General features: G+C 43.5%; 1 protein-coding gene across 1 annotated transcript in view; it reads right to left on the reverse strand.

Annotated features, from left to right (window-relative positions):
• stim2b (stromal interaction molecule 2b) overlaps nt 1-26,218 on the reverse strand; it is a 51,868-nt gene extending 25,650 nt beyond the window's left edge. Inside the window, exons 1-2 of the mRNA XM_005744913.1 lie at nt 24,624-26,218; nt 538-668 (exon numbers count right to left, since the gene is read on the reverse strand). Coding sequence (XP_005744970.1) covers nt 538-668; nt 24,624-24,756 — 264 coding nt within the window. The 5' untranslated portion in view covers nt 24,757-26,218. The remainder of the gene's footprint in view (nt 1-537; nt 669-24,623) is intronic.
• Nucleotides 26,219-26,236: the final 18 nt, after the last annotated feature.

A 26,236-nucleotide genomic window follows, 5' to 3' on the forward strand; every position in this document is an offset into this window, starting at 1 on the left:
CGAACCGTGAATTTTGTGTATCGTTGCACCCCTATTATCCATTATCCCACCACTGCGCACGTGTAAACAATCTCAGCCTCACATCTCCAACATTGTCTCCAACATCCTCAGCCTGAGCTGTCCCTTTAAACCTTCCCCTTCACTCCTGCTGCTTACCCTCTGTCACCAATCACCCCTGACACTCATCTCCACCTGCTGCACAGTTTCTGAATTCTCATGTCCACCTGTCTAGTGAACTGTCCGCTGCTTTGGATGGGTTACCCCAGGTATTATAATTCATCCACCTTCACTACCTCCACCCTTGCAGCTTCACGTAATCATCCTTATCCCTCTGTAGTTAGAACAGATCAGCTGTGTCAAAAGATCCGGTCGAGTCCACTGCCCTCTCTCCGCGTCACCTCCAAACCTCCACAGGTATGTCATCTGGAACCGCCACCTTTCAACTCTTCACCCTCTTCATAGCTCACTTTCTGCTTACTCATCTTCTGAGATTCATCGTAACCGCCCGAATCTCAAAGGTGTACGCCCCGAGCTCACCTCCACGCTCTCGTTGACCTCTATCCCCCCGTCGTTGTCATCGTCCAGCTGTTTGTGGATGTGTCGCAACGCCTCCAAACTGAAGCGGTCGGCCTCGCCCATGCACGGCGGCATCACTATGAGGCAGGGGTCTGCGGAACAAAACAAAACAGAAAAATAGAGATGAGAAGGGAAAGGTTGAGATTAACAAAAGCAGTACTCTCGTCTGAGTATAAACAGGTGGAAGTTACACCTGCGAGCATTCGTAAAACCGGCTCTACTAAATGCTACCCAGGCTTTCAAGGAATTTCTGCTATGTTGTTCACTCGCTGCATACTTGGAACATGGAGGCAGCACATTGAGCAGAATGTAGGTTACAGTGCCAACAAAACAAAGAGCACACCGGGATGATATGTAGTAAAAAGAGCGAACAGAGACCGGGCGGTTATTTTTATATTCTCAGAGAGGAACGACGTTCTCATAGCGTTTAGATTTTATTTGCTGACTGTTTATGAAACAAAGAAGCTTAAGATGCCGCTGGATGGGTATGCGGTGATATGCTAATGCAGGGCTATGATAATAAAGTCTCTGACAGCGTGTTTACATAGTTTCACCTGCTCTCACAGCCCCGACCACACCCACGCTCCAGGCATTTATTAAAATCAGCTCCGCTTTCGTGTTTGAAATGGACACGTGACGCGACTCGTGACGTGAAAGCGCACTACAGGAGACTCCTCCACGTGCTCATTAGTGTTTGTTTAATTAAAGACTTCGATAGCTCAATTATTACAAACACTGAGGTGACGATGATGTCTGTGTTTTTGTCACAGCAGCGCAGGCAAATCGGCGGTCCTGCCGGACTCTGTCGCGTGCTGTTATCATTCCTGCAGCGTCCCCAGACATTCCCCCTCTCTCTCTTGTTTTTATTCAGCCCTGTCCCGTCCCAAAGGGCGAAATGAGCCCATTACTTCCAGCCTTCCTAGCGATGGACAGTGTCAGCTGGCTAAGAGCCAAACTGTCTCAATGGAGCCACAAAACCACACACAGAGGCAGATGTGTACAACCACAGAAAAAAAAAAAGACAAATGCATGCATCACAAGTGCAAAGACATCCCTCTGTAAACCACAAAGACAGAGCATTTTTTAAAACACTTAGATTGTAAAAAAAAACAACTGAATCCGAGTCATCCCAAGGCCTAACAAATAATGATGCTCCCTGGTGTTTATAGAGCTGCACAGCACTGAAGGCCAACAATACAACAGCGAGACAGACACACACCCAAACACATGCATCAGGTTTTTAAGTGTTCTTGGCAACAGGCGGCGTTTCCGAGTGCGTGTACACGACCGCCACCGCGACGGCTTCACAGAATGCAAACAAGAGGCGGTAAGAAATCACATTATACGGCTAATAACAGCTCTTCCCTGAGAGCCAACGGACACGCCGCTTTTGAATGCGCAGCTGGGCAACTCGGACAACCGCACACCTCGAAAGTGATTCGTTTTCAATGTTTAATTGCTCCGTGCATTTACCCGACGACCACAAAAGGAAAACGCATGCACAAACTGTAGCAAGGTTCTCAAGGCGTGAAGCAAAAGTTCAACAGTCTTCTTTAATTTTAACGCGAGGACAAGAATCAGTCGACATGTGAAAGCGTGTCAGCCGGTCAGTAAAGATGTTACATGTTCAGCACGTATAAGAAAAGAAAAACATCCCACGCAAACATCTCGTCTCGTCACGCTGTCACGAGCTTCTCGTCATGGGTGGATGCACGTGTCTTTCTGCTAGGCGATGCGGGTTGCAGGTGTAGCTCGGCAGAAAGAAAAATAGCACCTGGTGAACGTGAAAACACCCGCGAGGTTTCTGAGTTTTATCTGATTGTTAACCAGGGCATGATTTCTTAAGAGGAATTGCTGCTGAGCTTTTCAAACGTACTTCTCGCATTTTGAGCGCCACAGGAGCCAACTGGTTCCACTATATCCGAGGGAAGCTGGGAAACTCGAACTAAATCAGTGTACAGCAAATGGTTAAAAAGCACGAAGTGCAAAGAGTGTTTGACACAGACAGCTTGACAAAGTCTGGAAACTCAGTCGGGGATCATGAGTATCATGACAAGGTTTTCATCTTTCTTAGTTAACCCTTCAGGCTGTGTGCTCATACAAAAGAGGGTGTTGGTGTTTGATGCATCATTTGACTCTTGTTCTGCACAAAATGAACGGACTGAGTCCCGCTTACATCAGAGGAATGGCTCACAGAGAGTTATGGGAATGTCAAAAAATGCTAACAGCAAAAAGACGAGAGAAATGCCAGAGAGGAAAATGCCGTCAGTTCACGAGTTAATATATTTATTTCACCACTAAATGAAGCTCAACAAGTAAATTTAGAGCTCACACTGCAGGAGACGCGGAAGTTAATTCACTTTTTGCCAAGTTAATGCTGGAACATTGCAAAACATGCAAACTGATCAGACTGCAAATCAGGACTGAGCACAAGTACGTTCCCTCACTGGCCATTAGGTACTCCTCTTCAGCTGCTCCCTAATGCAAGTATTTAATCAGCCAATCATGTGGCAGCAGCTCATCTAGACATGTAGGAATCGTCAAGACGACCAAACCAAGCATCAGAATGACGGAGGGTACAGGATCAGAAGACCACGCCAGAGGCTACAGTTCGCATGGTCTCAACTTCTGCTGGGCCATTCAGGTGGTAGTGTCAGAATATGGAGTGAACAACGTAAAAGCATGGATTCAACTTGCCTGATATCAGCAGTTCAGGCTGGTCTTGGAGGTGTGAGGGATATTTCGTGGCACACTTTGGGCCCTCTGCTGTGAACTGAGTATCATTTAAACACATTTGCCTGCCTGAGTGTCGCTGCTGACCATGTCCATCTTCTGATGGCTGCTTCCAGCAGGATAACACGCCATGCCACAAAGCTCAGCTCGTCGCAAACTGGTTTGTTGAACGTGACAAAGTACCTGTACTCTGTACTCAAATGGCCTCCACAGTCACCAGATCTCTATCAACTAGAACACCTTAGGGAACGAGGTGGAACGAATAATTCGAATCACGGATGTGAAACCGACAAATCTGCAGCAGCTGTGTGACGCTGTCACATCAAACACCAAACATGTGAATATGGAGCAAAATCTCCCAGGAATGTTTCCAGCACCTTTTTGAATCTGTGCCATAAAGAATTAAAGCAGCTCTGGAGGCATAAAGGGCCCAATCCTGCACCAGAAACGTGCACCTAACAAAGCGTCTAGCGAGCGCATTCATGTGCTTTCTGCAGAATTTCATCCAAAATGTTTTCTCTCAGCTGAAAAGAAATTGTGGTGCGCTTGGATCGCGTTCACAGAAACAGAAAAATGCAGCTTCTGACTAATTACATAACCTGCCCTGGAGCAGGCTGCGTTCAGCACAGGTTCCCATCGCAGGCAAGCCGGGTTAAAAGAAAGCCACCTTTGTGACAATAACTCACTAACACATTCATGCCGCTTCATACACACTTGCGAGACCAGAGGAAAGGCGTGTATGTTTGTGTGAACTCGCCCCATTAGATCTGCAGCTTCCACTTTTTTAAAGCACCCTGATGAGCATGTACAGCTCGCAGGCACCGTGTGATATTTTCTGTGGGTTTTTGATGTCAGATCTGTTTACTAAAGCCAGACTTGACACGTTAGTTATAGAACTGCCACTTGGCAATCTACAGAAGAAGCAAAGAGAGGCATTTGATTGGACGCATGCCCGGGGCTAAGTTTGGATGAGAGGACACTGGGTAGGGATGAACGTGTCGAGCGAAGGAACCAGCACTGGCAGAGGGCTGCGAGTGGCCTCACGATTGGCAGAAGGGAGCGATACGCCGCCAGAGGTTAGATAACACGGTGATCATTTGTTCTTGTGCAAACAGATACAGCGGACTGGTTTGAGGGAGTGAAACCACAGAGGCTTTAAAGTCTCCACCTCTCAACACGATACAGTGACAGAGCTGGGCTAACTTGAACTGAACTTTTGTTTTGACTGATGTGCTCCAAATAGAAAAATCACTTTCTTTCTGACAACACGGTGTGCACCAATCAGGAACAGACCTTTACTAGGATTCCCCTAAAGGCTGTGTGCTGTTGGGGGAAAAAAAACAGGAACAAAGAGAACCACAAAACACTCCAAACCACTTCCGTCCCCATAACGAAGACAGTAGATGAAGAAGCGTATCTGTCAGTGACAGGAAGTAATATCAGTGCGAACGAGGCTGCTTTAGATAAGCCTCGTTTGGGCAGCGTCTGTGCGCCTGTGCTCGGTCAAAAGCCATCTGATGCTCGAGAACAAGTTACATAATGCATTTGCTTAGCTTGCCAGAAAAGTTTACATAGTCTGCTGTTTGCATAGCATGCACATCTAGTTTGCTGTTTGGTTATTTAAAGGAACCCAAAAAGACTTGACTTTTTTATGCAGAGAAAGAAGCAAAACAAGGTTTAGCCGGAATTCTTTCTTTTACAGGAATGTCGGGACTGACAGCAGCACCCTTTCACTGTCTGTGATGTTGGTTTTCATTCCTCTATAAGTACTACTGGCCTAATTCTGTCCCCTGCATAAAGGAAAAGATGCTTCCAAGATAAAACAAAAGAAGAAATTTTAAAAAGCTGTCATTCACACGCAGGATTTAAGCTGTCCCACCTGCTGAGACATCCAGAAATGTGACAGCGCAGGCCTTTTCTCCCCCATTTCTGAGTACGTTTGAGGATAGTTGTTAGCACTACAATGAGAAACCATGTGACGGGAAGTGGTCGTCGGTGACCCCCCCTGAGCGTTCCAGGGGGACGCTTGCTAAAAAAAAATACTCAAATTAAAAACAGCCGGGACAAGCGGTCCCGAAAGATGACAAAATTGGAAAGCTCTGGGTTATTTTTAACCTATCAGGCTCCCGGCTGTCAGGATGTAAACGCTCAACAATGGCAGAGGTCTCCCTTGCTCAAACACACACAGATGAGCAGGAAAGCGGCTGTACAGTAATTTGCTTTGCTATAACTCACAAAATGTGTGCAAGCTGTCACCGTGGGGGTGGGTGGGGACTTCAAAAGAACTTGATAGCTAAAGCATTTATCTGTCAGCTGCTCGCTTTAAAGTCATTTCCAGCACCTTTTTTTTCCTGCTCTATATGCGTGACTTTAACAGGGTGTTGTTTCATGTTGACAAAGAAACATGTGAAGTCAGTGAGAAGCAGACAGAGAGGAGTGCGTGTTTGTGATGTTCGATGTGTTTGCCGTGGGAGCTGTGGGGTGAGGGGGGAACTTCCTTCAATTCGATCCCTGTGACATTTGGCCTTTTGTGTTTAAACGCTCGAATCGATGCGCCAGACCTCATCCCGCTGAATTCTGGGTGTGTGGTCTGTTCAAATGTTAGACAAACATGTCTTCTACAGAAAAAATAAAAACAGCTTTACTCGCTGATCTTTAAGCCCCTGTAATCTTTTCATGTGCTAATATGAGAGCTTTGACAAGCCTTTCTGTTCTCCTGTGCTTTTATTCACCTGAGATCAATGCCGAGGCAGGAGTTTGTTCTCTATTAATGCACACGATCCATCAAGATAGCTACTTTTATAACCTACTGAGCATTGTGTAAATAGCAAATCTTAACAAAAGCTGTTTTCGCCTGATGCTTTTGGACTAAATTGGAGTGAAAGGGGTCCAGGCGTGGTTTGAAATCATCCTCACTGCAGAAAACTTCATGTGTAAGACGTTTTCCCCATACTGGAAACCCAGGTGGAGTCTATAGGAGGCAGGACTCGCGGCCTGTACAGAATCTATTCTTAAAACTGGCTCAATCAGACATAAAGTCTGAAAAACGTCTGTTCAACGCCCGATCTGTCCAATTCAGACCACCTTGCATCCTCACATGCAGTTCCAAATAATGCCTCAGCTATAACGGCTATAAGTATTACTCATCTGTCCCATTGACCTCTATGATATGAGTCACAGCGCTGCACTACTTGATTTGAGTCAATCCCACATACATCTTTGTGCAGCTGTCATAGTGTGTTTGATTCCACAGCTTAAAATAGTCGCCCACAAATCCACTGTTTAAGCAGCGTTTGCCAAAAAAAATGAAGCGCCTGGCTGTCTTAAGATATTACTTAGATCTAAACACACACATTTGTTTTCACTGAAGATGTGGATCTGGCAGAGAGCTGCAGATTTCTTGACAAATAAATAAGGACGAGAGGCTGATGTAAAGAAGGGGAGCTAATAGAGAGCGTCTGCTTATACACGGACCAGACTGCATATCACAACATGGCCCTTTAAGCCCTTGAGGATTACACTTAAAACATGTGAAATACATAACAATCAATATTTAGTTCGTATACTTCTCATCTCTGCAGACAGGCTTTAGTTCAGTTACACAGGAAGAGTACCAGCGGTGCGTCAGGTCAGCACCTCGTAGCCCAGAGTGAGATCTCCACCTGAGAGACAGGTCAAACTTGGTCTTGGATGAGGAAGCCAAGATTCAGTGTAAGAGTATCTGGGAGCTGGTTGGGTGTGTGCAGAGGCAGTGGGGAATTAAGATAGCAGGACGTGATGGGCCTGACATTTGACTCTGGGGAGCCAAAGGGGGGCTGAAGCGGCCTCTTCTTTCCCACAAACTGCTTGAGATTTCTCGGCGTCCTCAGCCACGTCCTGCGCTCACACGCTGACGTCTCCCTTTCTCTCTGGAGTGCAGACACACACCTCGGCCAACGCTTATTCAAGCAGACAGCGATGTGTCTGAATGGCGCAATCAAGTAACGGGGAAGGAGGCTTGAGAGCAAACATGGCGCATGCTAAAGCAGACGAGAGCGAGCTCACTCGTGCGCCTCTTCGCGTCGAAGCCTCCTGTCATCTCAGATACTCAGATGACAAAGGCTGAGGAGACGCTAATAAACCTGACTGAGACACATTTAGCTAAAAATGTTTGCTTAAACTGCGCCAACACTTTGCATAGCATGCAACTACTAGAGGTGAATGATAAGTCATAGAATATGACTCCCTAAACAACTACAGCAGATACGTCTGTGATAATAACCTGGCAAAATCGGACTTAGCATAAACCTGCATCCGCTTTATACCCGAGTGAGCCACCCTGCCCTCCAGTCACGTGACGCATGTGCTGTGTCAAGCACAGCTGAGAGAGCGCACTAGTCCAGCTCCCTGCTTACCTTATTGTGAACATGAGAATCACGCAGTAACTAACAATATGAGCATCTCAGGACGCACTGCCCACAATATCTGTAACATGACACAGCAATCATCTATGACACATCAGTACTCCTCATGGTGGCAATGAAACATTCATATTGTGATATCAATCATATTAAATAGCTACACTAAAAAGCTGTTTATGGTTAATGTGTCTGAAAAAGGAAAAGATTTCGGCCAATATATCGGGAATATCTTTCTCTTTTTTGGTGTTAAAAGTCTTACATCAGTTGGGCTATAAATGATATAACTGTCACTGCTGCAGGCAGCAGTCGTGTGGGGTTAAAGGGAAAAGGACCCAATCGCAGGCACTGATGACGCAATGAGTGAGCTTTATTTACATAAGGTGATAATTCAGACAGAGCAGAGATGGGACAGACGGAAACTAAGAACAAACCTAAACTGCGACAATCTAACCAACAAATCTGAAAGCAGAACTCACAGGAAACCATACAGAGTAGAACACATGGAGGTAACACAGACGGCCCAGTAACAAGCAGAAGAAAACACGGGGCTTATATGCACACAGGAGCAATCGGGGAATGGGAGACAGGTGGGAGAAATCAGAGCTGACGAGACAAAGCGAAACAGAAACCAAACCTAAGAACAAGGAAATCCTAACAACAATTAACCTGAAACATAAGATAATAATCAAAACCAAAACCACTGAGTCCACAGGCTCAGGACCAAGACAATAACAGTGGTTGTGATGAGTGAAATAGCTCCATGTTTTAATAATGATAGTTGCCATCAGTGTATTTTTAATATAGCGCAAAAGGAAGCGGCACGATATAATGATTGATTTGGTCCCACCTGTACTACACGCTGCACTAAATTAAGTGCAAATTTCTTTACTTGGATGCCCAAAATTGCAGTTTGCCGTTTCATTTTAAAGCACCTTTAACTGTTTACTAACAATCCCAAAGAAGAAAGAAAATTTAAGAAGAACATTTAAAGATACACGATGATGCAAAAGTTACGATCAATTTCCAAATATAGAAACTGTTCAATAAATGTGAACTTAACCTCAATAAAGTGCAAACACTTTTACAAAGAAAGGCAAGTAAGGCGAGTAGGACACTAAAAAACAGAGGGGGTAATTGCAACATGTGTGTAGGGCTTCCAGAATACAAACAACACTTGGTGGGAAACACTGAGTGTAAACATAATGTTTGTTTGTCTGCAAGATATCTCCACTGTGCAACTGAGTCAATAAATTCAGATGTAGATAACACTTACTGGAGCTTCTGTAGATAAGCTAGCAGAATATCAGGATGGGGCAACTGGTGGAGTTTGGATTTCAAATGTTTTTTTTACAAATATATATTTCTGTTAATTTGACCCAAAATGATCCCAGATAGTTCTCCAGTCTATGAAATAAAACCCTCTCATAATTTTGATTTCCAGGAGAAAGCCAGCTTGCTCGTGGACACTTCAGCATAGCGGGCCCGCGGTCTTGCTTAACCGGTTTCTTTCTGCGCTCATATTTCGCTACATGTACATGACCCCGTTGCTCCAACGTTAACAACACCAGTTACAAAACGAGCTCAGGTGACCTCCTGCTTGGGTGTCGCTCGGCTCTCCGGCCATTCTGTGAAGTGCATGCATGCACCTTCCTCCGCACGGAAACCTGCCACGGCCATTTCAGCTGATCCGCTGGCAACGCACCAAACTCTTATCAGCGTTCACACGTTTACGATGCATTCCTTAACCGTGTGCATGATAAATGACATGTTAAGAATACCCTTATAAGGTATATAATTGCTCTATTTTATTAATGTCTTGTGCAGCCGTGAACTTCTGCAGGCAGCCTTTGCTTGCTTGCAAGCGGCGCCTCCTTATGTCTGACCCCGCCCTGCGAACCCTTTTATTACCATTTTTTTTGTGCACAGGTAAACACACCTATTAGAAGCTCAAAATGTATAAAAGCAAGGAGCAATGTGATGTCAGTGTGTACCAGGCATGTCCCCTGTATCCACTGCCCATATGGCAGTGTCATAAGTCAAGCTGACGGGTCAGTATTAAAGGCAAGTAAATAAAGCTTCTAGAGAGTCTACCATTTCAGCTCATCAGCAGCCATTAATAAGACACAAATATCATTAGCTGCCTACAAATGCCACCCACTAGTCCAGATAGAGGAAGAGAGGTGGTTAGTTAAGAGGAAGAAACGAGATACAGAAAGTATTCGTGTGTTACTCTCGCTTTGCACAAGCTGTTAAAATGAACGCATCGCAGACATGCACTTGAAAAACCTACCTCTCTTACTCAACAAGCACTTTAAAATTGAGATTTGGCCAGCAGAAGGGGAACGAACCGGATAAACAATAAACTAGATACAATAATTAAACAAGACTTTCTCTCTACTACTTTTCTTTCCCCCTGGAAGAAGCAATAATTTAAGAAATATTTATTTCTCAGGCTCTGAGGCTTTTGTCATGTTTGAGCTGATGTTTTGTTGACAGGTGTGCTTTCACATTCCTGTGGGTGCCTTGGGCATGGCAGACAAACACAAAGTAAAGTGCCACACATGACTGTATAATTAACTCATTTCCAGGTAGGGAGTGACAAGTGAATGACAGGCTTTTTATTAAAGGATGACTCAGATTGTTCACGAACCGCTTACACAAAAAAGGAGTTACGCATGTAGCCTCGACAAATTCTCGGAAAACCTCACACTAAGCTCCACGCTGTCCCGGCTAAAGGCGTTTAACGTGTCTGAACTGCAGCTCCGTCCACCCGCACGAAGCAGTGGAAACAAAAGATGGTGCAGGTGGAGGTGGGTAAGCATGGGCGCAGTGAAGCAATGCAGCGAGTGCAAAACTCCAACATGCACATCTGCAGTCTGACTGAGCAGACTGTACATAAAAGATGGACACAGAGATTGTGACATCACCTACTGGTTTGTGGAGCTCCATTCTTAAGACGCAAGCTGAGAGTTTAGGTCGTCGCCATCATGGTTCAAACATCGGAAAAAGGTGAATTTGAGTTAAAAAAAAACAAAACCACAAGACAGCCGTGAAGCAAACCCTACTTCATTGTCTGTTTCACTCTAAATGAGATAATTTGCCAAATTAATATAATGTTGTATTTAACAAGTGTTAAAACATTTAGGAACATAAGCTCATCAGGAAAGTGTTTCCTGTGCTCACAAATCGAGCGACCAGTACCAGTGTTATTGTTATAGACGTCTATGCAATCACTAGATATAATGCAGATTTTACTTTTTAGACTCAGCGGACACATCCATCTCTTAAATAAAGTCTATTTTTTTGGTTTTGGTACAATGTTTTGTTTTCTTTTGTCACTAGCAGTGCTGTGCAGCATTGTTTGCCTACCGAGAGCCAGTTTTGTTTGAAAGTAACACAGAAGAAAACTACAGTACTGTCCACAAGTCATTTATTTATATTTTGCTTGGAAAGTGGGAAATAAGTTATTGAAGCATGTGCAGACATGCATGGAAATATATATGGCAATTCTAATTAGCTTGAAAATCAACATTTGGGTTGGTCACATTTATTCTTTAGCACAGCCTAAAGGTCATCAAACCTGTTGTCACTGACTTTTCGTCCAGTTCTTGTGAGGTTTGGCCTACCTCAGTCTCTTCTCCTGTTTCCTTTTCTTAATGAGCTTCTTGACAGCCACACTTCCACTGAGACAATTTCTGAGGAAGCTTCAATGAACAGTAAATGGATCAAGTGACGGGCCAGATGCATCTTTCAGGTCCTGTGTCAGGGCTTTGCTGGATGTTTTTTCCTGTTTCTTAAGGACATGACTTACAGATATGTTTCATCTGCTGTGAGTAATGTTTTAAGCACAAAACATCTTCTATTCCTCAAGACCATTTAAAAAACAATTACAAGAAAGTCTGGTAAAATATAAAGAAACGAGGAATGGCTCAAGACTTTTGCACAACACTGTACACTCTGCAACTTCAGTTTTGCAAAAAGACTTTTACCTTTCTATCTTTGATTCAATAAGATGGTTGAGGAGACCTTTTGTCTTTGACCTTCTGAACCCAGTCATTTCCATTTATGTTTGGGATGGACCCACATGAGCCACCTTAATGGGCTTCAGTAATCCTCTGCTTAGGTCACAGCTCAAAAAAAAGAGGGCAGATAAAGGAGGGAAGAAAACTAGAGGAAAACTTCCAGAAAAGGAGACGCTACTTGCGCCCTGGAGTTCGTGGAATGTTTGAATAACAGCCTCAAACACGAGACGTGTGATACATGCAGCCGGCCTGAAGAAGAAAAGAAAAAGGGAGAGACGGAAAAGACAAAAGGCCGAGCGCTGCCCTAATTAGCCGGCCCGGCTTCAGACACGCACTTCAGACACTGGATATAACGTTGACTGCTCGAATGAAGCATAGAATGTGTGCATAAGGTGACCAATCACAACGATCACAATGATCCAAGTCGTGCACACCAGCGTGCAAAAGATGCATCCCGCATAATCCCAGTTGGGATTAAGTGTTCCTGGGTCTGTGACATGGCCTAAGGGATGGAAAACTGGGGGTTAAGACTTTCCCAGTGGAGTTTTGAGAAGCACTTTATTTAGGTATGGTACACCATGTTCTCTGGCCTCATCACAGAAAGAAAATTAATGTAACAAAATAACACCAAGAAAGAACTAGATCTGCACAAGTAAACAGCAGCAGAATCTGATGATCAAAGCTGAGCAATCAGCTGAGGAATTTAGATACAGAGCTCACAAAGAGTCAGAGAGAAAATCTAGAGACCCGATTTTAAGTCACACCAGAATAAAATCAGATATAATCAGACCTAAAAAAATCATCTGATCTGACCTAATCGCCTTCTTAATTTAAAAAAAACAACCATACATCCATTTCTTACAGCTGATCCAACTTTAATGTGGGCTGAAGTCCTTCCCCGCAGGGCAACTCCACATCCACACCTGCGACCAATTCAGAATCACCAATTAACCAATTAACAAGGACGACTTAGGACTGCCGCAGGAAGTTGGAGTGTCCAAAGGAAGCCCACGCCATCCCAGGGAGAACCAGAACCTTGCTCCACCAAAACCTTCTTCATGTTGCTTCTTGTGGAAATTCGAGCCATTCTCAGGTGTGTGTACACAAGTGAGTAAAATGTTTCACTACTAACAAGTAAATTAGTGGTTTTATTCAAACATGATGTACTCAGCTCAAGCACCTGTTTGTAAAGATGAGCTCAATAAAGGTGTGGCATCAATGTAAGCGCGTGAGTCTCACTCCAACCGGTCGCAGCAGATGGCCCCGCCCTCCCCGAGCCTGGTTCTGCTGGAGGTTTCTTCCTATTAAAAGGGAGTTTTTCCTTCCCACTGTCGCCAAAGTGCTTGCTCATAGGGGGTCATATGATTGTTGGGTTTTTCTCTGTATGTATTATTGTAGGGTCTACCTTACAATATAAAGCGCCTTGAGGCGACTGTTGTTGTGATTTGGCGTTATATAAATAAAATTGAATTGAATTGAATGTAACATACAGAAGTTTAACACTCGTCCTCATCTCGATGGAGCTCACATTCCTGCACTTAGCTTTGGCCATTGCACACGCTCAGATGAGACGGATTTTACGTGACTTTATTGCGAATGAAAGGAACACTGAAACATCCTGTTCAAAAGTTTTACAGCCATCTTAAATGCTGGTTTGTTTTGATGAGCTGCAGGGTTTGCACGCACGATGCAAAATGACACGCACGCTTTTAGTTTCACTCTGAAAAGCGGCAGATTAATGCTGTGGGGCTCTTCTGTCACCGCAGCAGCGCGGCCATGTCTCAGCTGGAAGATTTGTATCTGACAGCAGACATCAGGTTTGGCTCTCGGCCAGCATCCTGTGTATGTCCCTCTGCCTTCCTGTCTGACAGGACTCTGATTGTTGTCCTTTTATTTCTGTTCTTTTTTCTTCTCTTTCTTCAGCAGTTCTAAATACAGATGCAAGTTCGGACACCAAGAATAAGTGAGACACTGCAGACAGCAGCAAAGTTATTTAGCACACCTTCCCAGTTTGGATAAAGAGCCGGAGTTTTTGCATGTGGTGTAACACACAGACAAAACTAAAAGTACAGATTCAACATAGGATACTGGTCCAGTATCTTATTCACATAGCTGGACTTGGCGTATGTGAAAAATGAGTTTATCTATTTGATTTCTTTTCGTGTTATCTGACATTTACTGAGGAGGTACCGATTATCATATTCTGAGCTGATAAAATTTCTGAAGATTACTGAGAGTTGTTGTTTTTACCCCACTTGTTCCAGGAAAGGAGTACTCCTTTCTCTGGAAGTGAGTTGAGCTCTCTCACCAATCTCTGAATAAGCAATCAAACTATAATCTAATCACTGGGTCAAAGACACAAGGACCTCAGACTCGACTGAACACATCAGATAAGCGCCAGCCACTGCCATCAAACCTGACGCTGTTGTACATGATGCATTTCTAACTTGCAGGAATACACTTCTAAACAGAGCCAGTCGTCACCTGATACTGGCCTATCACAGATATAAACTGTGTGCCTTGAGTTCTGTGGGGGAAAGGGTGATCTCAAGCAGAAAAGACATAACTTTCATGGTTTCTTCAGTTGGTTTGTCAAGTCGATTCCTCAGTTTCTATAACACATGTAGCAGAGCATTAGGGCGGGCAACAGAACAAATATGTTGGCCATCAGCAATTATAAGGCTAAAAGGCTACCTTGGAAAGCACACTAAGGAAGCTAGGCATGTGTTTTTCGTTACACCAGCATAACCACTTACTACTCCTCGCTCACGTGCCTCAGCTTGCCAGTTTCGTCTCACACAAACTGCACGCCTCTCAGAACAAAAGAGTGAGGCAACAGTCTCAGACCGAAAAATGCACTGACTAAAAACCTACACCCTAGCAAACCACTCACCCATTTGGTACTGTAGATACAGAAGAAGCCACCACATGTAAGTGATTTAGTTCTTACCAAGCTCTTTGATGTGCAATACGAACTGGTGCCATCACAGACCACATCAAAGGAAATCCAAATAGGCTCCAAAGAAGTCACCTGTTAGTCCGGACATGCTGCCGTTTGTAAGGCCAAGACAGATTAGCATCCAGCTTAGCACAGCCCAACCAAGAAATGAAGGGTAAAAACATAGTTCAACTGCTTGCTTGAACTCTATACTTTTGATTATTCGAGTTGTGGGAGAAACTTGATTTCGATCTTACATAATAAAGGTGCATAATAAAACAATGCTGATAAGAGCAGTGAGAGTGGAGGAAAAATCCAAAACATGCTAAAAGATGCTAAAATACTTCAAAGACCAAAAGGGTGCAGCAGAGGTGCTTGACCGTGCTTCCTATTTTACAATCCATCCATGCAACAGGCAGTAAGACAGAGGGCCTACACAGCACGAGGCACCAGTAGATGATGTTATGGCTGATTAGGGTAATAGTGGAGAAAACAGGAAGCAAGAGATGGCAGAAATAAAAGCTGAAAGGTGCTCAAGCAGGCACCCGTATGATTTCCAGATTTGCATCTAAGTCTGCCCGTTACGGTTGGTTTCTAACTGTGAATCAATTTTTGCTATGAGCACAGGTCAGAGCACGAATGTCGGTGGAGGCAGACTTGCGAGGGGGCAGCATACCAAAGAAATCCACACCGCTCTTTGCTCCCTCGCGCCGAGGCCACCACCACATCACATGCCCTCCACCGAGGGAAAGTCCCTGAAATCAGAGGGGAGTGCTTCTGACGTCCAATATCTAACTTTAAATACTTCTTAAATTTATATATATATATAGATGCATTTACCCTGATTTATTTTTTTATTGGGAACTCTGCTGCTAACGCATGAAAGCTCCAACTTCTTCAGGTCTAAACAGGAAGTATCTGTGTGTAACTTCCACAAGTAACTTTTCACCGAAATCATGTAAAATTTTGCATGCAAAACTTGTAATGGTGAGAAAACTGCATCTGTGAAGGTCACAGCATTGACCTCTTCCTGTATTAAGGCGACAAGTATTATCACAGCACAGTCCCATAATAGAACGAGGCTCTCAGCCTTTTATTCTCGAAAGCATGGAGGTGAAACTGCCTTTCATGTTGTTTCACGAGGATTTTTAAGGTAAAGTCAATCAGACCAAGCGAACGTTTGGCTTTGAGGTTAAAACAGATGCTTTTTAGAGTTTGCTGTAAAGCCTCTAACCATTTCACTACAGTCTAAATCTCACTACACGACAACAGCAGGAGAAAACAGAGGAAGTGAGATATAAAAGGGGAAACAAGAAATTTGTTTTCCTACACGGTGCCTATGCACATCAGTGTTTGCGCTTTTTTTTCTTTGCTTGTTGGCTTGTAGTGATGCCTGTTGCATCTGTCACACAGGGGTCACCCATCCAAGAGCTCATGTAATGCCAGCTAGAGGATCAACACCTTGAAGTGTGGTGCTGGGGGACAACAATAGCCCCCTGTGAGATGGGAGAGGGCACAGTTCTGCTACTGTAGGCCACTCGCAACAGGAAACACTGTACAGCTGAGTACAGTGACCTACATCTTCCACCAAGGCGCTTTCTGCACAAGTGAATCAGCTTACAGTCAGCCAGTGTTGTCTGCTTATGAATGAATTATCTGGAACGTACTGGTGTGTGCATTAGCGAGTCGAGACTGTGAAACAAAGGTTTGTTTCAGCCTCATCTCTAAGTTAGAGGACACTGAAATGAAAAAGCAGAGATTATTCAGAGAAGGTCATTAATATGCAATACGAGGAATTTTAACAATGACTTAGACACAGAAATCTAAGAAAAAACAATAGTTGGTAGTAAAGTTGACAGGAAATAGCAGCCTAACAATGCCCTGATTACAGTGAATCAGGTCATTGATTGTTTCTACACTCAAGTCCAGTCTGTTCTCCACCATGGCTGCTGACAGCGGGCACGCTAGAGCAAATCGTCCGGCTCAGACTTCTAGTGACAGCCACAATAATAAAAAGGATCGCCCTAAAGCCACAGCCACAACAGGAAGCATGGTGGCTAAAATTTTAAATGCACTCGAGGGGTCTGTTTGTTTGGTGAAAGGCCTCATTAAGTTGGATCACCACCCTAAAGCCCCCAACTGAGACGGGCAGCAGTTGCCCACTTTTGAGAAAAGCCAAAGGGCCAACTTGTGTCAGAGCAGTGCTGCGACTGTTTCACACCAAATACACGCTGTAAACACAACACAGATGGAAAAATACCACGCTGTGAGCAACAATAATACACTTAAAAAATGTTTTAATAAGATGTTAAAGTGATCCAGGGCGATCGTGGCTCAAGAGTTGGGAGTTGCCTTGTAATCGGAAGGTTGCCGGTTCGAGCCCCGGCTTGGACAGTCTCGGTCGTTGTGTCCTTGGGCAAGACACTTCACCCGTTGCCTACTGGTGGTGGTCAGAGGGCCCGGTGGCGCCAGTGTCCGGCAGCCTCGCCTCTGTCAGTGCGCCCCAGGGTGGCTGTGGCTACAATGTAGCTTGCCATCACCAGTGTGTGAATGTGTGCGTGAATGGGTGGATGACTGGATGTGTAAAGCGCTTTGGGGTCCTTGGGGACTAGTAAAGCGCTATACAAATACAGGCCATTTACCATGATAAGTATTTCAGCGATATCTGAAAACAGTATTTGCATATTTGGACTTTTATGCCAGCGACATGCCATACATGGGGCTGTTGTTAGAATACCTGCTTACTGCCTCGCTGGAGTAAACAAGCGCCTTCCCTCCAAAACCGGTATATCTCGTCAACACTGATGATCCAGTTAAAGAGGTGCAAATTGGCCTTGTCGTTGGTACAAAGCTAAGTTAGTCATGCCTAATTGGTAAACACATTGTGCTCTGCAGAGCCTGCCTAGTTGTTAACTTTCTCTGGTTTTGTGTGTGCCAACATGGCATCAAAACTAAGAGCTGAAAACGTCACACTTGATCGTGTTGAGGTTTGTTGGTGACGTCCACTCCCTGTGGTATTTTTTTCTTATGTCTTTTTTTTCAAATGTCTTGATGAATGCTCAATCATCCAGGTACGTAAATCTCCTGAAGTTGACTCTGTTCGTCCAGATGAACAGAATCACTCATCCAGTCTGAAGACTGAAGAAGTCACTTGGATGAGTGACGAAACGTTTCTCCCACTGAAAACACTACGCCCAGATGAACAGAATCAACTTTTGGAGATGTGTGGAAAAGCTCCAAATTTGAGTCTAGTGAGAGCTACTGCTGATTTTAATTTTTCTTTTTATTTCAAAGATTTCAGTGATCTCACCCTCGGCCACATGTCTTCTTCTAAGATGGTTCAAAACTATCCTTCGAGGTTTTAATCATGTGTTTCAGAGTTAACCCAGTTTTATTAGCCTGATGAATCTCGTTTGGTGTTTTCATTTGCTTGATGCCAGCCAATAAATTGACCCTTCTGAAATGGAGTAACACATTTTACACAACCATGTATCTTCCGATGCGGTTGTTTAAGACATGACAAGTTACTCACTGCATCAGTTAGGCTTAAATAACCTGTTGCCTGCTGAAACAAACTAACTGAAGTAAATATCCAATGTAAGGGTCTTAATTAGCTTAGTTAAATCCAGCTGGTGACTTGTAGGAAATTTAGAGTGAGCAACTTTTACATTACACACAGTCATTTGATCCATTTCCATCATACAAGTTTTGATTAGTGCAGTATGGAAATGTGAAGTGTTCAAAGGATCATTTTGGTGGAAATCTATCAGTGCACTATGTGGGATGGTAACAGTATTACTTCTTTTTTTGGCCCAGAGAAACCCTCCAGAACAGTCTGTTCTTGTCAAAAAATGGAAATGGCTTTGCGTGTTGAGCTGTACTCCACAGAGGAACATTATGACTTATTTCACATTCACGCTGATATTTTGTCATCAGCCCCCTGAACAACCCCCAAATTCGACCGTCTTTCCTCGAGTGTGCGTGTTAGTCTGATAGAGCAGGGGCCAGCCGGCAGCGGTGGAAGCAGTATAAAATGCAAACTGTCATGCTTGGCGCAGCACTTGAGCCAGCACTGGCAAGATAGGCAAATGCCGAACCTCCTTTCCAAGCAAATCTCTTTAACAATGCAGCCACTGAACTCTGAGATAACCAATGTCACCTCTGATTTAGCCATATAAGCAAACCTTCTCCAAACTTGTCCAAGCTTTGGGCGTGACAGAGATCTAATCACAATTGCTTCAATACATCCAAGTCCGTAATTAACCTCAATCTGTAGGTTGGAAAAAAAGTCTACACTAAATGGGCTTCCTGTATCAGATTCAGCTATCAGCGAGCAGCCACATTACTTCAACACTGGATGTTCCTTGCAGGCACAAGGGTTTTGTTTGTTGAAATGCCAACACGCTAAATACACAAAACTATTAAAACAAGGGTAGACCACATTCACAGTACCGCTCTACAGAGTGTGCTCGCAAACACCTCTTCCATTTTTACTGCATCTTCTGCTGACTTTCCAAAAATCTATACCCAGTTTGCTTCCAGTGATGATTTATGACTCCTATTGTTTAGACCTGGTGTGGATTTGGCCTGTGTTAGAAAAACATGCTGATTTTGGATAGATTTATAACACACTAGATTCTCCTCATAGCTGAAAAGGCCAACAATGAGGAAAAAAGGTGTTGTTTTACAAACAAAGCACTGCAGGACATTGTACTTTTACTCATTTTAAAGACAAATGCGTCACAAAAACCATTGTTCACTATGACCTTCAACTCAATTTGTGTGTCCCTGGTTATCTGCAACACCACTGTTGGTGATTACTAGTTCAGGCCTAGTTTCATCTCCTCTTTTTGTCTTTTGATACAAGTTCATTAGTAACTTTAAAATCACGTAATTATAAACTTCAACAATGATGCTGGCGCTCAATATGAAAACACCTGGTTCCTCGTACACAAATATGCTCACGAGCTATTAAATATACGCTCATGATAAACTGCACACTTAACCACCGTCACTGTCGAATCAATTTCTACTCTCTGAGTTCCTCTGGGTTTGTCTTTGGGAATCACAAATCTCCAAGGAACCCATCTCTGGCCAGTCAGAAGTTAAACCCGAACCTTTTGGACTACCTACCTCCACACTGGAACAGTTTAAAAATAGCAGACTTGTATCACCACTGCTGATAGAAAACACTAAAGGCTTTAGGCACAGGCTTTATATATGCCTCGACAAATATAAGTAGTAAAAACCTTTTATGTAATAACATGCTAGGACAATATGTACAGTGTAAGTGGTTATATATTTAACGAGTCACTTCCCTAAACAAACTTTTGGAGTGCCTTCATGCCAAACTACAGTTTTTCCATTTTGCATTTGTAACGATCATGGTGACAACGGGTCAAGTGAATCTGGCCCCAGTCTCACGAGACTGCGTCGCTCGAGTGACTAGATGGCAAACAGCCGTCATGAGGGAAAACGAGTATTCCCAAAACAACCAGATTACTGCGGTCACTCACGTCTCCTTCTAGGCTCAAAATGGGAATCTGGTCACAGTCACACAGGCCTAGAGAGCACACGTTGACCATCTGACAAACATCACTAGGAGGAAAAAGTTTATTTCCCAACTGGCTTGTGAGTGGTTGCTGGCTGCAAACGGACTGCTGCAGTAGATCGCGTGCAAGATGCACTTTTTAGTTTTACGACCGCTCGGTTAATAGTTAGTGTTTTTAGACAACTAGGCATCTTCCATGGAAACTACAAATGTTACAATGTGTTAGCAAGCAAAGCTATCATAAGAATAAAATGTGATGCACCTTTGTTTTGCATCTAAGCATTTTAAATATTCATTAAAAGTACATTAAAAACAAGGACATTTGAGGGACTTGTTAAACATACAAATAGAAACCGAGATAGGTCATGCCTCAGGGAAAACAATCTACCAATTGTCAGCCTAGCAGTTTCATCCCAAGCCTCTCCACATCCTAAGGTATTCTTGGAAAAGAGGCTGAAGCTAAAGTTATTTCCACTGGCAGGCAAGTAGTTTGCATAGTAGCTTTGCCACCGTTAGTGTGTGTAAATGGGTGAATGACAAATGCATTATTAATGGTTTTGAAGAACCAGTAAGGTGAAAGGGTGCAATAGCATATAGCATGTGCTTTCCCTCAGCTTATACTATCGAAAGGCCACCTTCATGGAAAGCTGACCTTTCAATGAAAAGCTGACCTTTCCACAGTACTGAGTGGGAAATGGTTAGCAGTGTGGTTTTGTTTCCTGTCACCACCGTCTCTATATTCATTCGTTTTCTTGTTCATGGGAAGAGAGAGCTGATCTCATCCCTTGGTTCATATTTACACTGTCATGCTGTTGTGGAACAGGACCTCTGTGCTTTTGCCTTATTAATCAATATACTGTAAAACCCCTGGTTGATTTTTCAGGAGCAGCTTGACACTTGTAAACAGTCACGAATGCTTAATAGCTGTCTGGGGCAAGGTTTAATACCTTCAGGAGGTTTTACAGACATGCACGGATGCACCAGATGAAATAAAGATATAAATTTGTCTATTTGCCTTTATTTATGAGGCTTTTTGTGTGTCTTCAATTGAAGCGCCTAGCAGTGTTCTGTTAACATAGCACAGAGCTCATTTTGAGTTTGTGCAAATGTCCCTAATTGCAAAAAGTCAAAGACAAAGCCCAAAAGCTAACATTTGAAATTAAGCTTCATGCGATTAAAGAATTGTAATAACAATTCATGCTAACATTTGGCTCAGAGACAACTTTCCACTTTAAAATCTACCTGTGAGGGTATGTCAGAAGATGCAAGTGAGGAATATAACTAAACTAGGGTGGAGTTTAAGGCTACAAAGTGTAACAAAACATCAAATATTAGCTGTAAAATGATATGCTTAAGTTTGGTATTTGGTAAAGGATTATCAGATATGTAGGGCAAGAATCCTAACCCCCCATCTCTGAAATGGTACAATCCTGTAATTTCCCTGTAAATAGACCTTGTTTGGATTCTATGTATTAAGGTTTCTCGTGGGCCGTCACACATGGATAATGGTTGTTGAGTGGTTCCTGGGGGTTGCTACCTGTTGCTGGGGGACATCAACAAAGAGGGTGTTGCATCAAAAACCTCCTTGTGATTGCTTTGGTTGCTAGCAGACTTTTGCAATCACTCCCTTAGTTTACATGGAAGACTCCAGCTTGCCTGTAATGCATGCCAACTTCTAATCAAACGGTAGAAAAACTTGAAAATGAATATAAGTTGTGCCCCAGCGCTGCAGTCAACCTATTTCAAAAAGGTGCAACTTTTACTTCGAAGGCAGCCAGTCCATTTCCAACCTGTCACATAGTTTCACTATCGCTCAAGTAATAGCTAGCAAGCGTTTGCAGACGTGTCACCATCTTCCATCCTAGAATTTACAACCATCTGCTAAGGACTGCAGCAATCCCAAGGAGGTTTTCTCCAACCAGTCGAGAAATACATATTTTTCCCTAGCAACGCATGGTTGCCAGGGGTCACTAAATAGTTTCTAGGGCTGCACCACTAAGGCTTTAGAAGTCAATTTCATAATGACTGCAAGCAACCATGTACCAACTGGTTGGGAAGTACCCATTTTCATTTTAGAAGGTTATACCTGTATGACTGGGCCTTGTTCACTTGTCATCATGATTGCCACACTTTCAAAATTGTGGATGAGATGGCATCTCGTGGTTAATGGTCACATATCTACAAAACCTCAGTAGCCTTAGCTTCTCTGATCTGATTATTAGTTCATGGCTTTTAGCTAATTTTAAGAAAATGTTACTGCTGGGTTAGTTAGCCAGTGTTATACCTTTTTATACTATTTTTACTACAAGCAGTTAAACAAACTGCTGAACAGTAGCATACCAAAATTATAGTTTACCATGTAGAGTTACAGTGGTGGACAAGTTAATGCCATGTAGTTAACAGTGACAGGACTGCATAACTTCAAGAGAGATATGACTGAGTTTATTTTTCAGTCAAATCTGTTGTTCATGCCTTTGGACGCTCACGTTACCAGACTAAGTTTAAGGAATAGTTGGACATTTGTGGAAATTCCTGTATATTTTTTGCCAAGAGTTAGGATTAAGGTTGATTCCTGTTTGTCAGCCTTTTGACTGTCAACTCATAGCTTAGGAAAGTGGGAATAAACAGTCTTTTCAAAGCGAATTCCCGTAAAGAGCATTTTGATTTGAATTGTTTTGTGTTACCGGTAGGGTGCATAACTTGTTAGAGTTCTGATGACAAAGCTAATTTGAGCAGGCTTAAGAAGTCTGAAGATAGTCAAAGTGACAAAATATCGATTAACTTTGATTGCCCTGACCATATACATGCTCCAGAAGTTTCCCAGCAAATATACTTTTGTCACATATTTTGTTTTGGTCTAGAATGACTTGGTTGATTGTTAATCAAACCATTAATACATGCCTGGGCTTGTTCACTTAACCAGATAAAGAAATATCTGCTTAAATTTGTCTTTTATCTGAATGCATGTGTGGGGGACTTTTTCTGCAGAAAATTAGGAGGAAACAGTTATCCCACTCTAATCTGTCAGCCAGCAGCCTGTTAGCACATAGCTTCACATGAAGCCTACATAATGGAAACAAACTGAGTCAGTCCAACGGTGACATAATCCTGACATAATTATATCTTCCTTGATTAAATGTGTACAAAAGTGGACGGTAAAGGCTCCCAACTATTCCTGGACATTCCACCGACTGCCTGGCAACAGGTCCCACTCAAGAGAGTGAAAAAGGAGTCTTCTGAAAATGTTAAAATACTCCTTTAAATGCTCAGTTCAGTTAACAGAGACTTACCACAAACGGTCAAGGATCAGCACCCAGCCATAAACAATTTATGCTGGGATGTCCCAATACATTAGCAAGGACACCACAATGAAAGTATCTATATGAACTTATCCAGGTATAATTCACCAGATGCCTTCAGTATAATACTGCACTCAGATCATTGTCACTTACTTAATTATTAGGTTCCAAGGGGTTCCCCAGTGAAAGCACTACACAAAGAACAATAAAAGAAGTGATCCACCCCCTTAGTAATCCAACACTAACCACCACTAAATATCTTATACTGTAGCTTACTAATTTGCTCTTCAACATGAGCCTTCAGATTCAGTGAGGTTGGTTACATAACACTGAAATGTATATTTGCTCAAACAGCAAACACCTATATACATATATATTTACCTGTATGTCAAGTGCCTCCAGAAACAAACAGTTATGTCATTACACAGGTATGCAGTCAAACCAACCGGTGTATCGTTTTAAACTCGACTATAAAGGCCCTAAAACAAGGCCAGGTGCTGCTTATTAGCTTCAGCATCCCTTTCAGTCCTTGTGTCAAGGTAACTCTAACAAACAGAGAAGGAAATAGTACAAGGCTTTTTTATAATGCTGTCAGTTCAGGACAGCGTGGTGTATAAAAAAGGGCCTGGTTCAAAATATTGCCTGGATGCAAATTGATGGAAATCCTGCTCTAATAAGGTTATGTCAACAATACAGTTTAGCTGGGGAGGGTTTAGTCACCTGTGGCCTTCTGGAAATGATCAACCGGGCTCAAAACACACAGCATTATAGAGCTATGCTGTGCATTATAACACCATAAGGGCACCTGTCATGTCATCACAGCAGCCTTGATGGCACGGATGTGAGTGCAGCCTGCATTCCTGTCATGTCACGCATTCATCAGCAATGAACAGAAAGGAGAGGAATTCAAAAAAGAGAAACAGAGAAAGAGACAGAGAGGTGACAGTCGACATAAGATGCATCACTTCCATTAGGCTGCTGCGCAGGGCATTCCTCGGCTTTCCCAAAGGGAGACAGAGGGAGGGGAGGGGTGAGTGTGGGGGGTAACACTGTACATGCGTAAATAAATTAGAGACACTTGTGTCCGACATGGACTGCGCTTACCTGTGGTGGCTACGTTTTGAGCATCAGACGAGCGGCTGGGTAGATCATTCGAGTAAGAGCACTCCAAGCCGAGTACCGCATAGATGACGAGTCCACGTAGCAATACATTCACTACCCTGTGGATGTAACTCATTGTGGAAATGAGGTGAAAATCTAGTAATCCGTGGGACTGACAGTGTAGATGGAGATTTAAATCACAGGTGGTGGTGGGGGGAATACCCCAGAAAAAAAAGGACAGACTGGTGAACACAGCCAACGATTAAAAACCCCCCAGTAAAAATAAAAATCTAGTCTTTTTTTAGAGCGGAAAATATGTGGTGTCACGACAAAAAAGGCACCTGAACTTCAAAAGATAACAACAATAATAATAATCCTGCAGTGGACTGACAGCTAAAAACAGGAGCCAGTCACTGACTGCCGGCACAAAACCTCACAGGAGCGTGGAAAAAGCCCACGAAATAATAGTTCATTGTTCGCCAAACTACCCTGAAAGAAGCCCTTCTTTTAAAAAAGAAAAAAAGAAATCACTTTAATAGCCTCTAATGGCTTTACTGGCTGTTTCAGAGGGGTGTCTGCTGGGAGGCAGGACAAATGACAACCCCATATCCAAATCTATGCATTCAAAAATATATATTTATGTATTTATATGTGTTAGCTACCAAACACGACCAGGTTGTGTATTAGAGGGAAGCACATGCAGCCTATGTGTAGGAATTCCCTATCCAAAACAAAACCAGACTCAAAAAATGGTAGCAGCCGAGGATATCCGGGAGCTACAGTTAATGCCAAGTGCTCTGTTAAATCCTTACGTGGAGCAGTGAGTTGGAAGAAAATAGTCTCTGTACTTCCACGTATAGTATACAAACACCGGGGACAGCCTCAGCATATTGAACTCACAGTGTCTCGTAGGTCCGCCTCTTCACACGAAAGCAGCAAATCCCACTGCATCAAGTAAAAATATTAGATGTAAATATAAATATATATGCGCCTCTTCTTGCTCCGTTTCCTGTCCCTTAGTCCTTCTCCGACCGGTATCTGTCGCACACGACATCCGCCTACTTTCCAAATGAAGTTTTTAAGTCAGCTTCTCATGGCTCGGCGCGATACTGTATCCCCCTCCAGTCATATCAGCTGCTCGCCGGCTGATGCAGACCAGTAGGAAGGGAAGCCGAGCGGGGCGGAAGTCGGTATGCAAAATGGTTTGACATCAGGAGCCGGGGGAGGAGGAGGGAGAGAGGAGGAGTGCCGGGAGAGGAAGCAACGACGGGGCGGAGGGGGGGTTAATTTGCCCCAACCACTGCCGCGTGCAGGTCACCACGGGAGGGATTTGTTTTTGTTTTTAGGGAAATTCAGCGAAGCTTGTCGAGCCAAGACGAGCACCGCCACCCGGTTGCACCACCCCGGTGTTACACGCAGAGGTACCAGCTCTTTACTCACTCCCTCGGGCAGTTTAATGGTGGTCACGGAGGAGCCCTCCAAAGAAACTTTGGGGTTTTTCTCGTCTCGGTGATGCCCGCCTCATTGTTCTCCAGGCACAGCCAAGTTTTCCTCCGTGCTGCGCGCTCTCATTGGTTGCGCTGTCCCAACATGGCAGAATCTGATTGGATGCCTCC

This window comes from Pundamilia nyererei, unplaced genomic scaffold (assembly GCF_000239375.1).
Source record: "Pundamilia nyererei isolate P.nyererei 1_Seehausen unplaced genomic scaffold, PunNye1.0 scaffold00151, whole genome shotgun sequence".
Classification (NCBI taxonomy): domain Eukaryota; kingdom Metazoa; phylum Chordata; class Actinopteri; order Cichliformes; family Cichlidae; genus Pundamilia; species Pundamilia nyererei.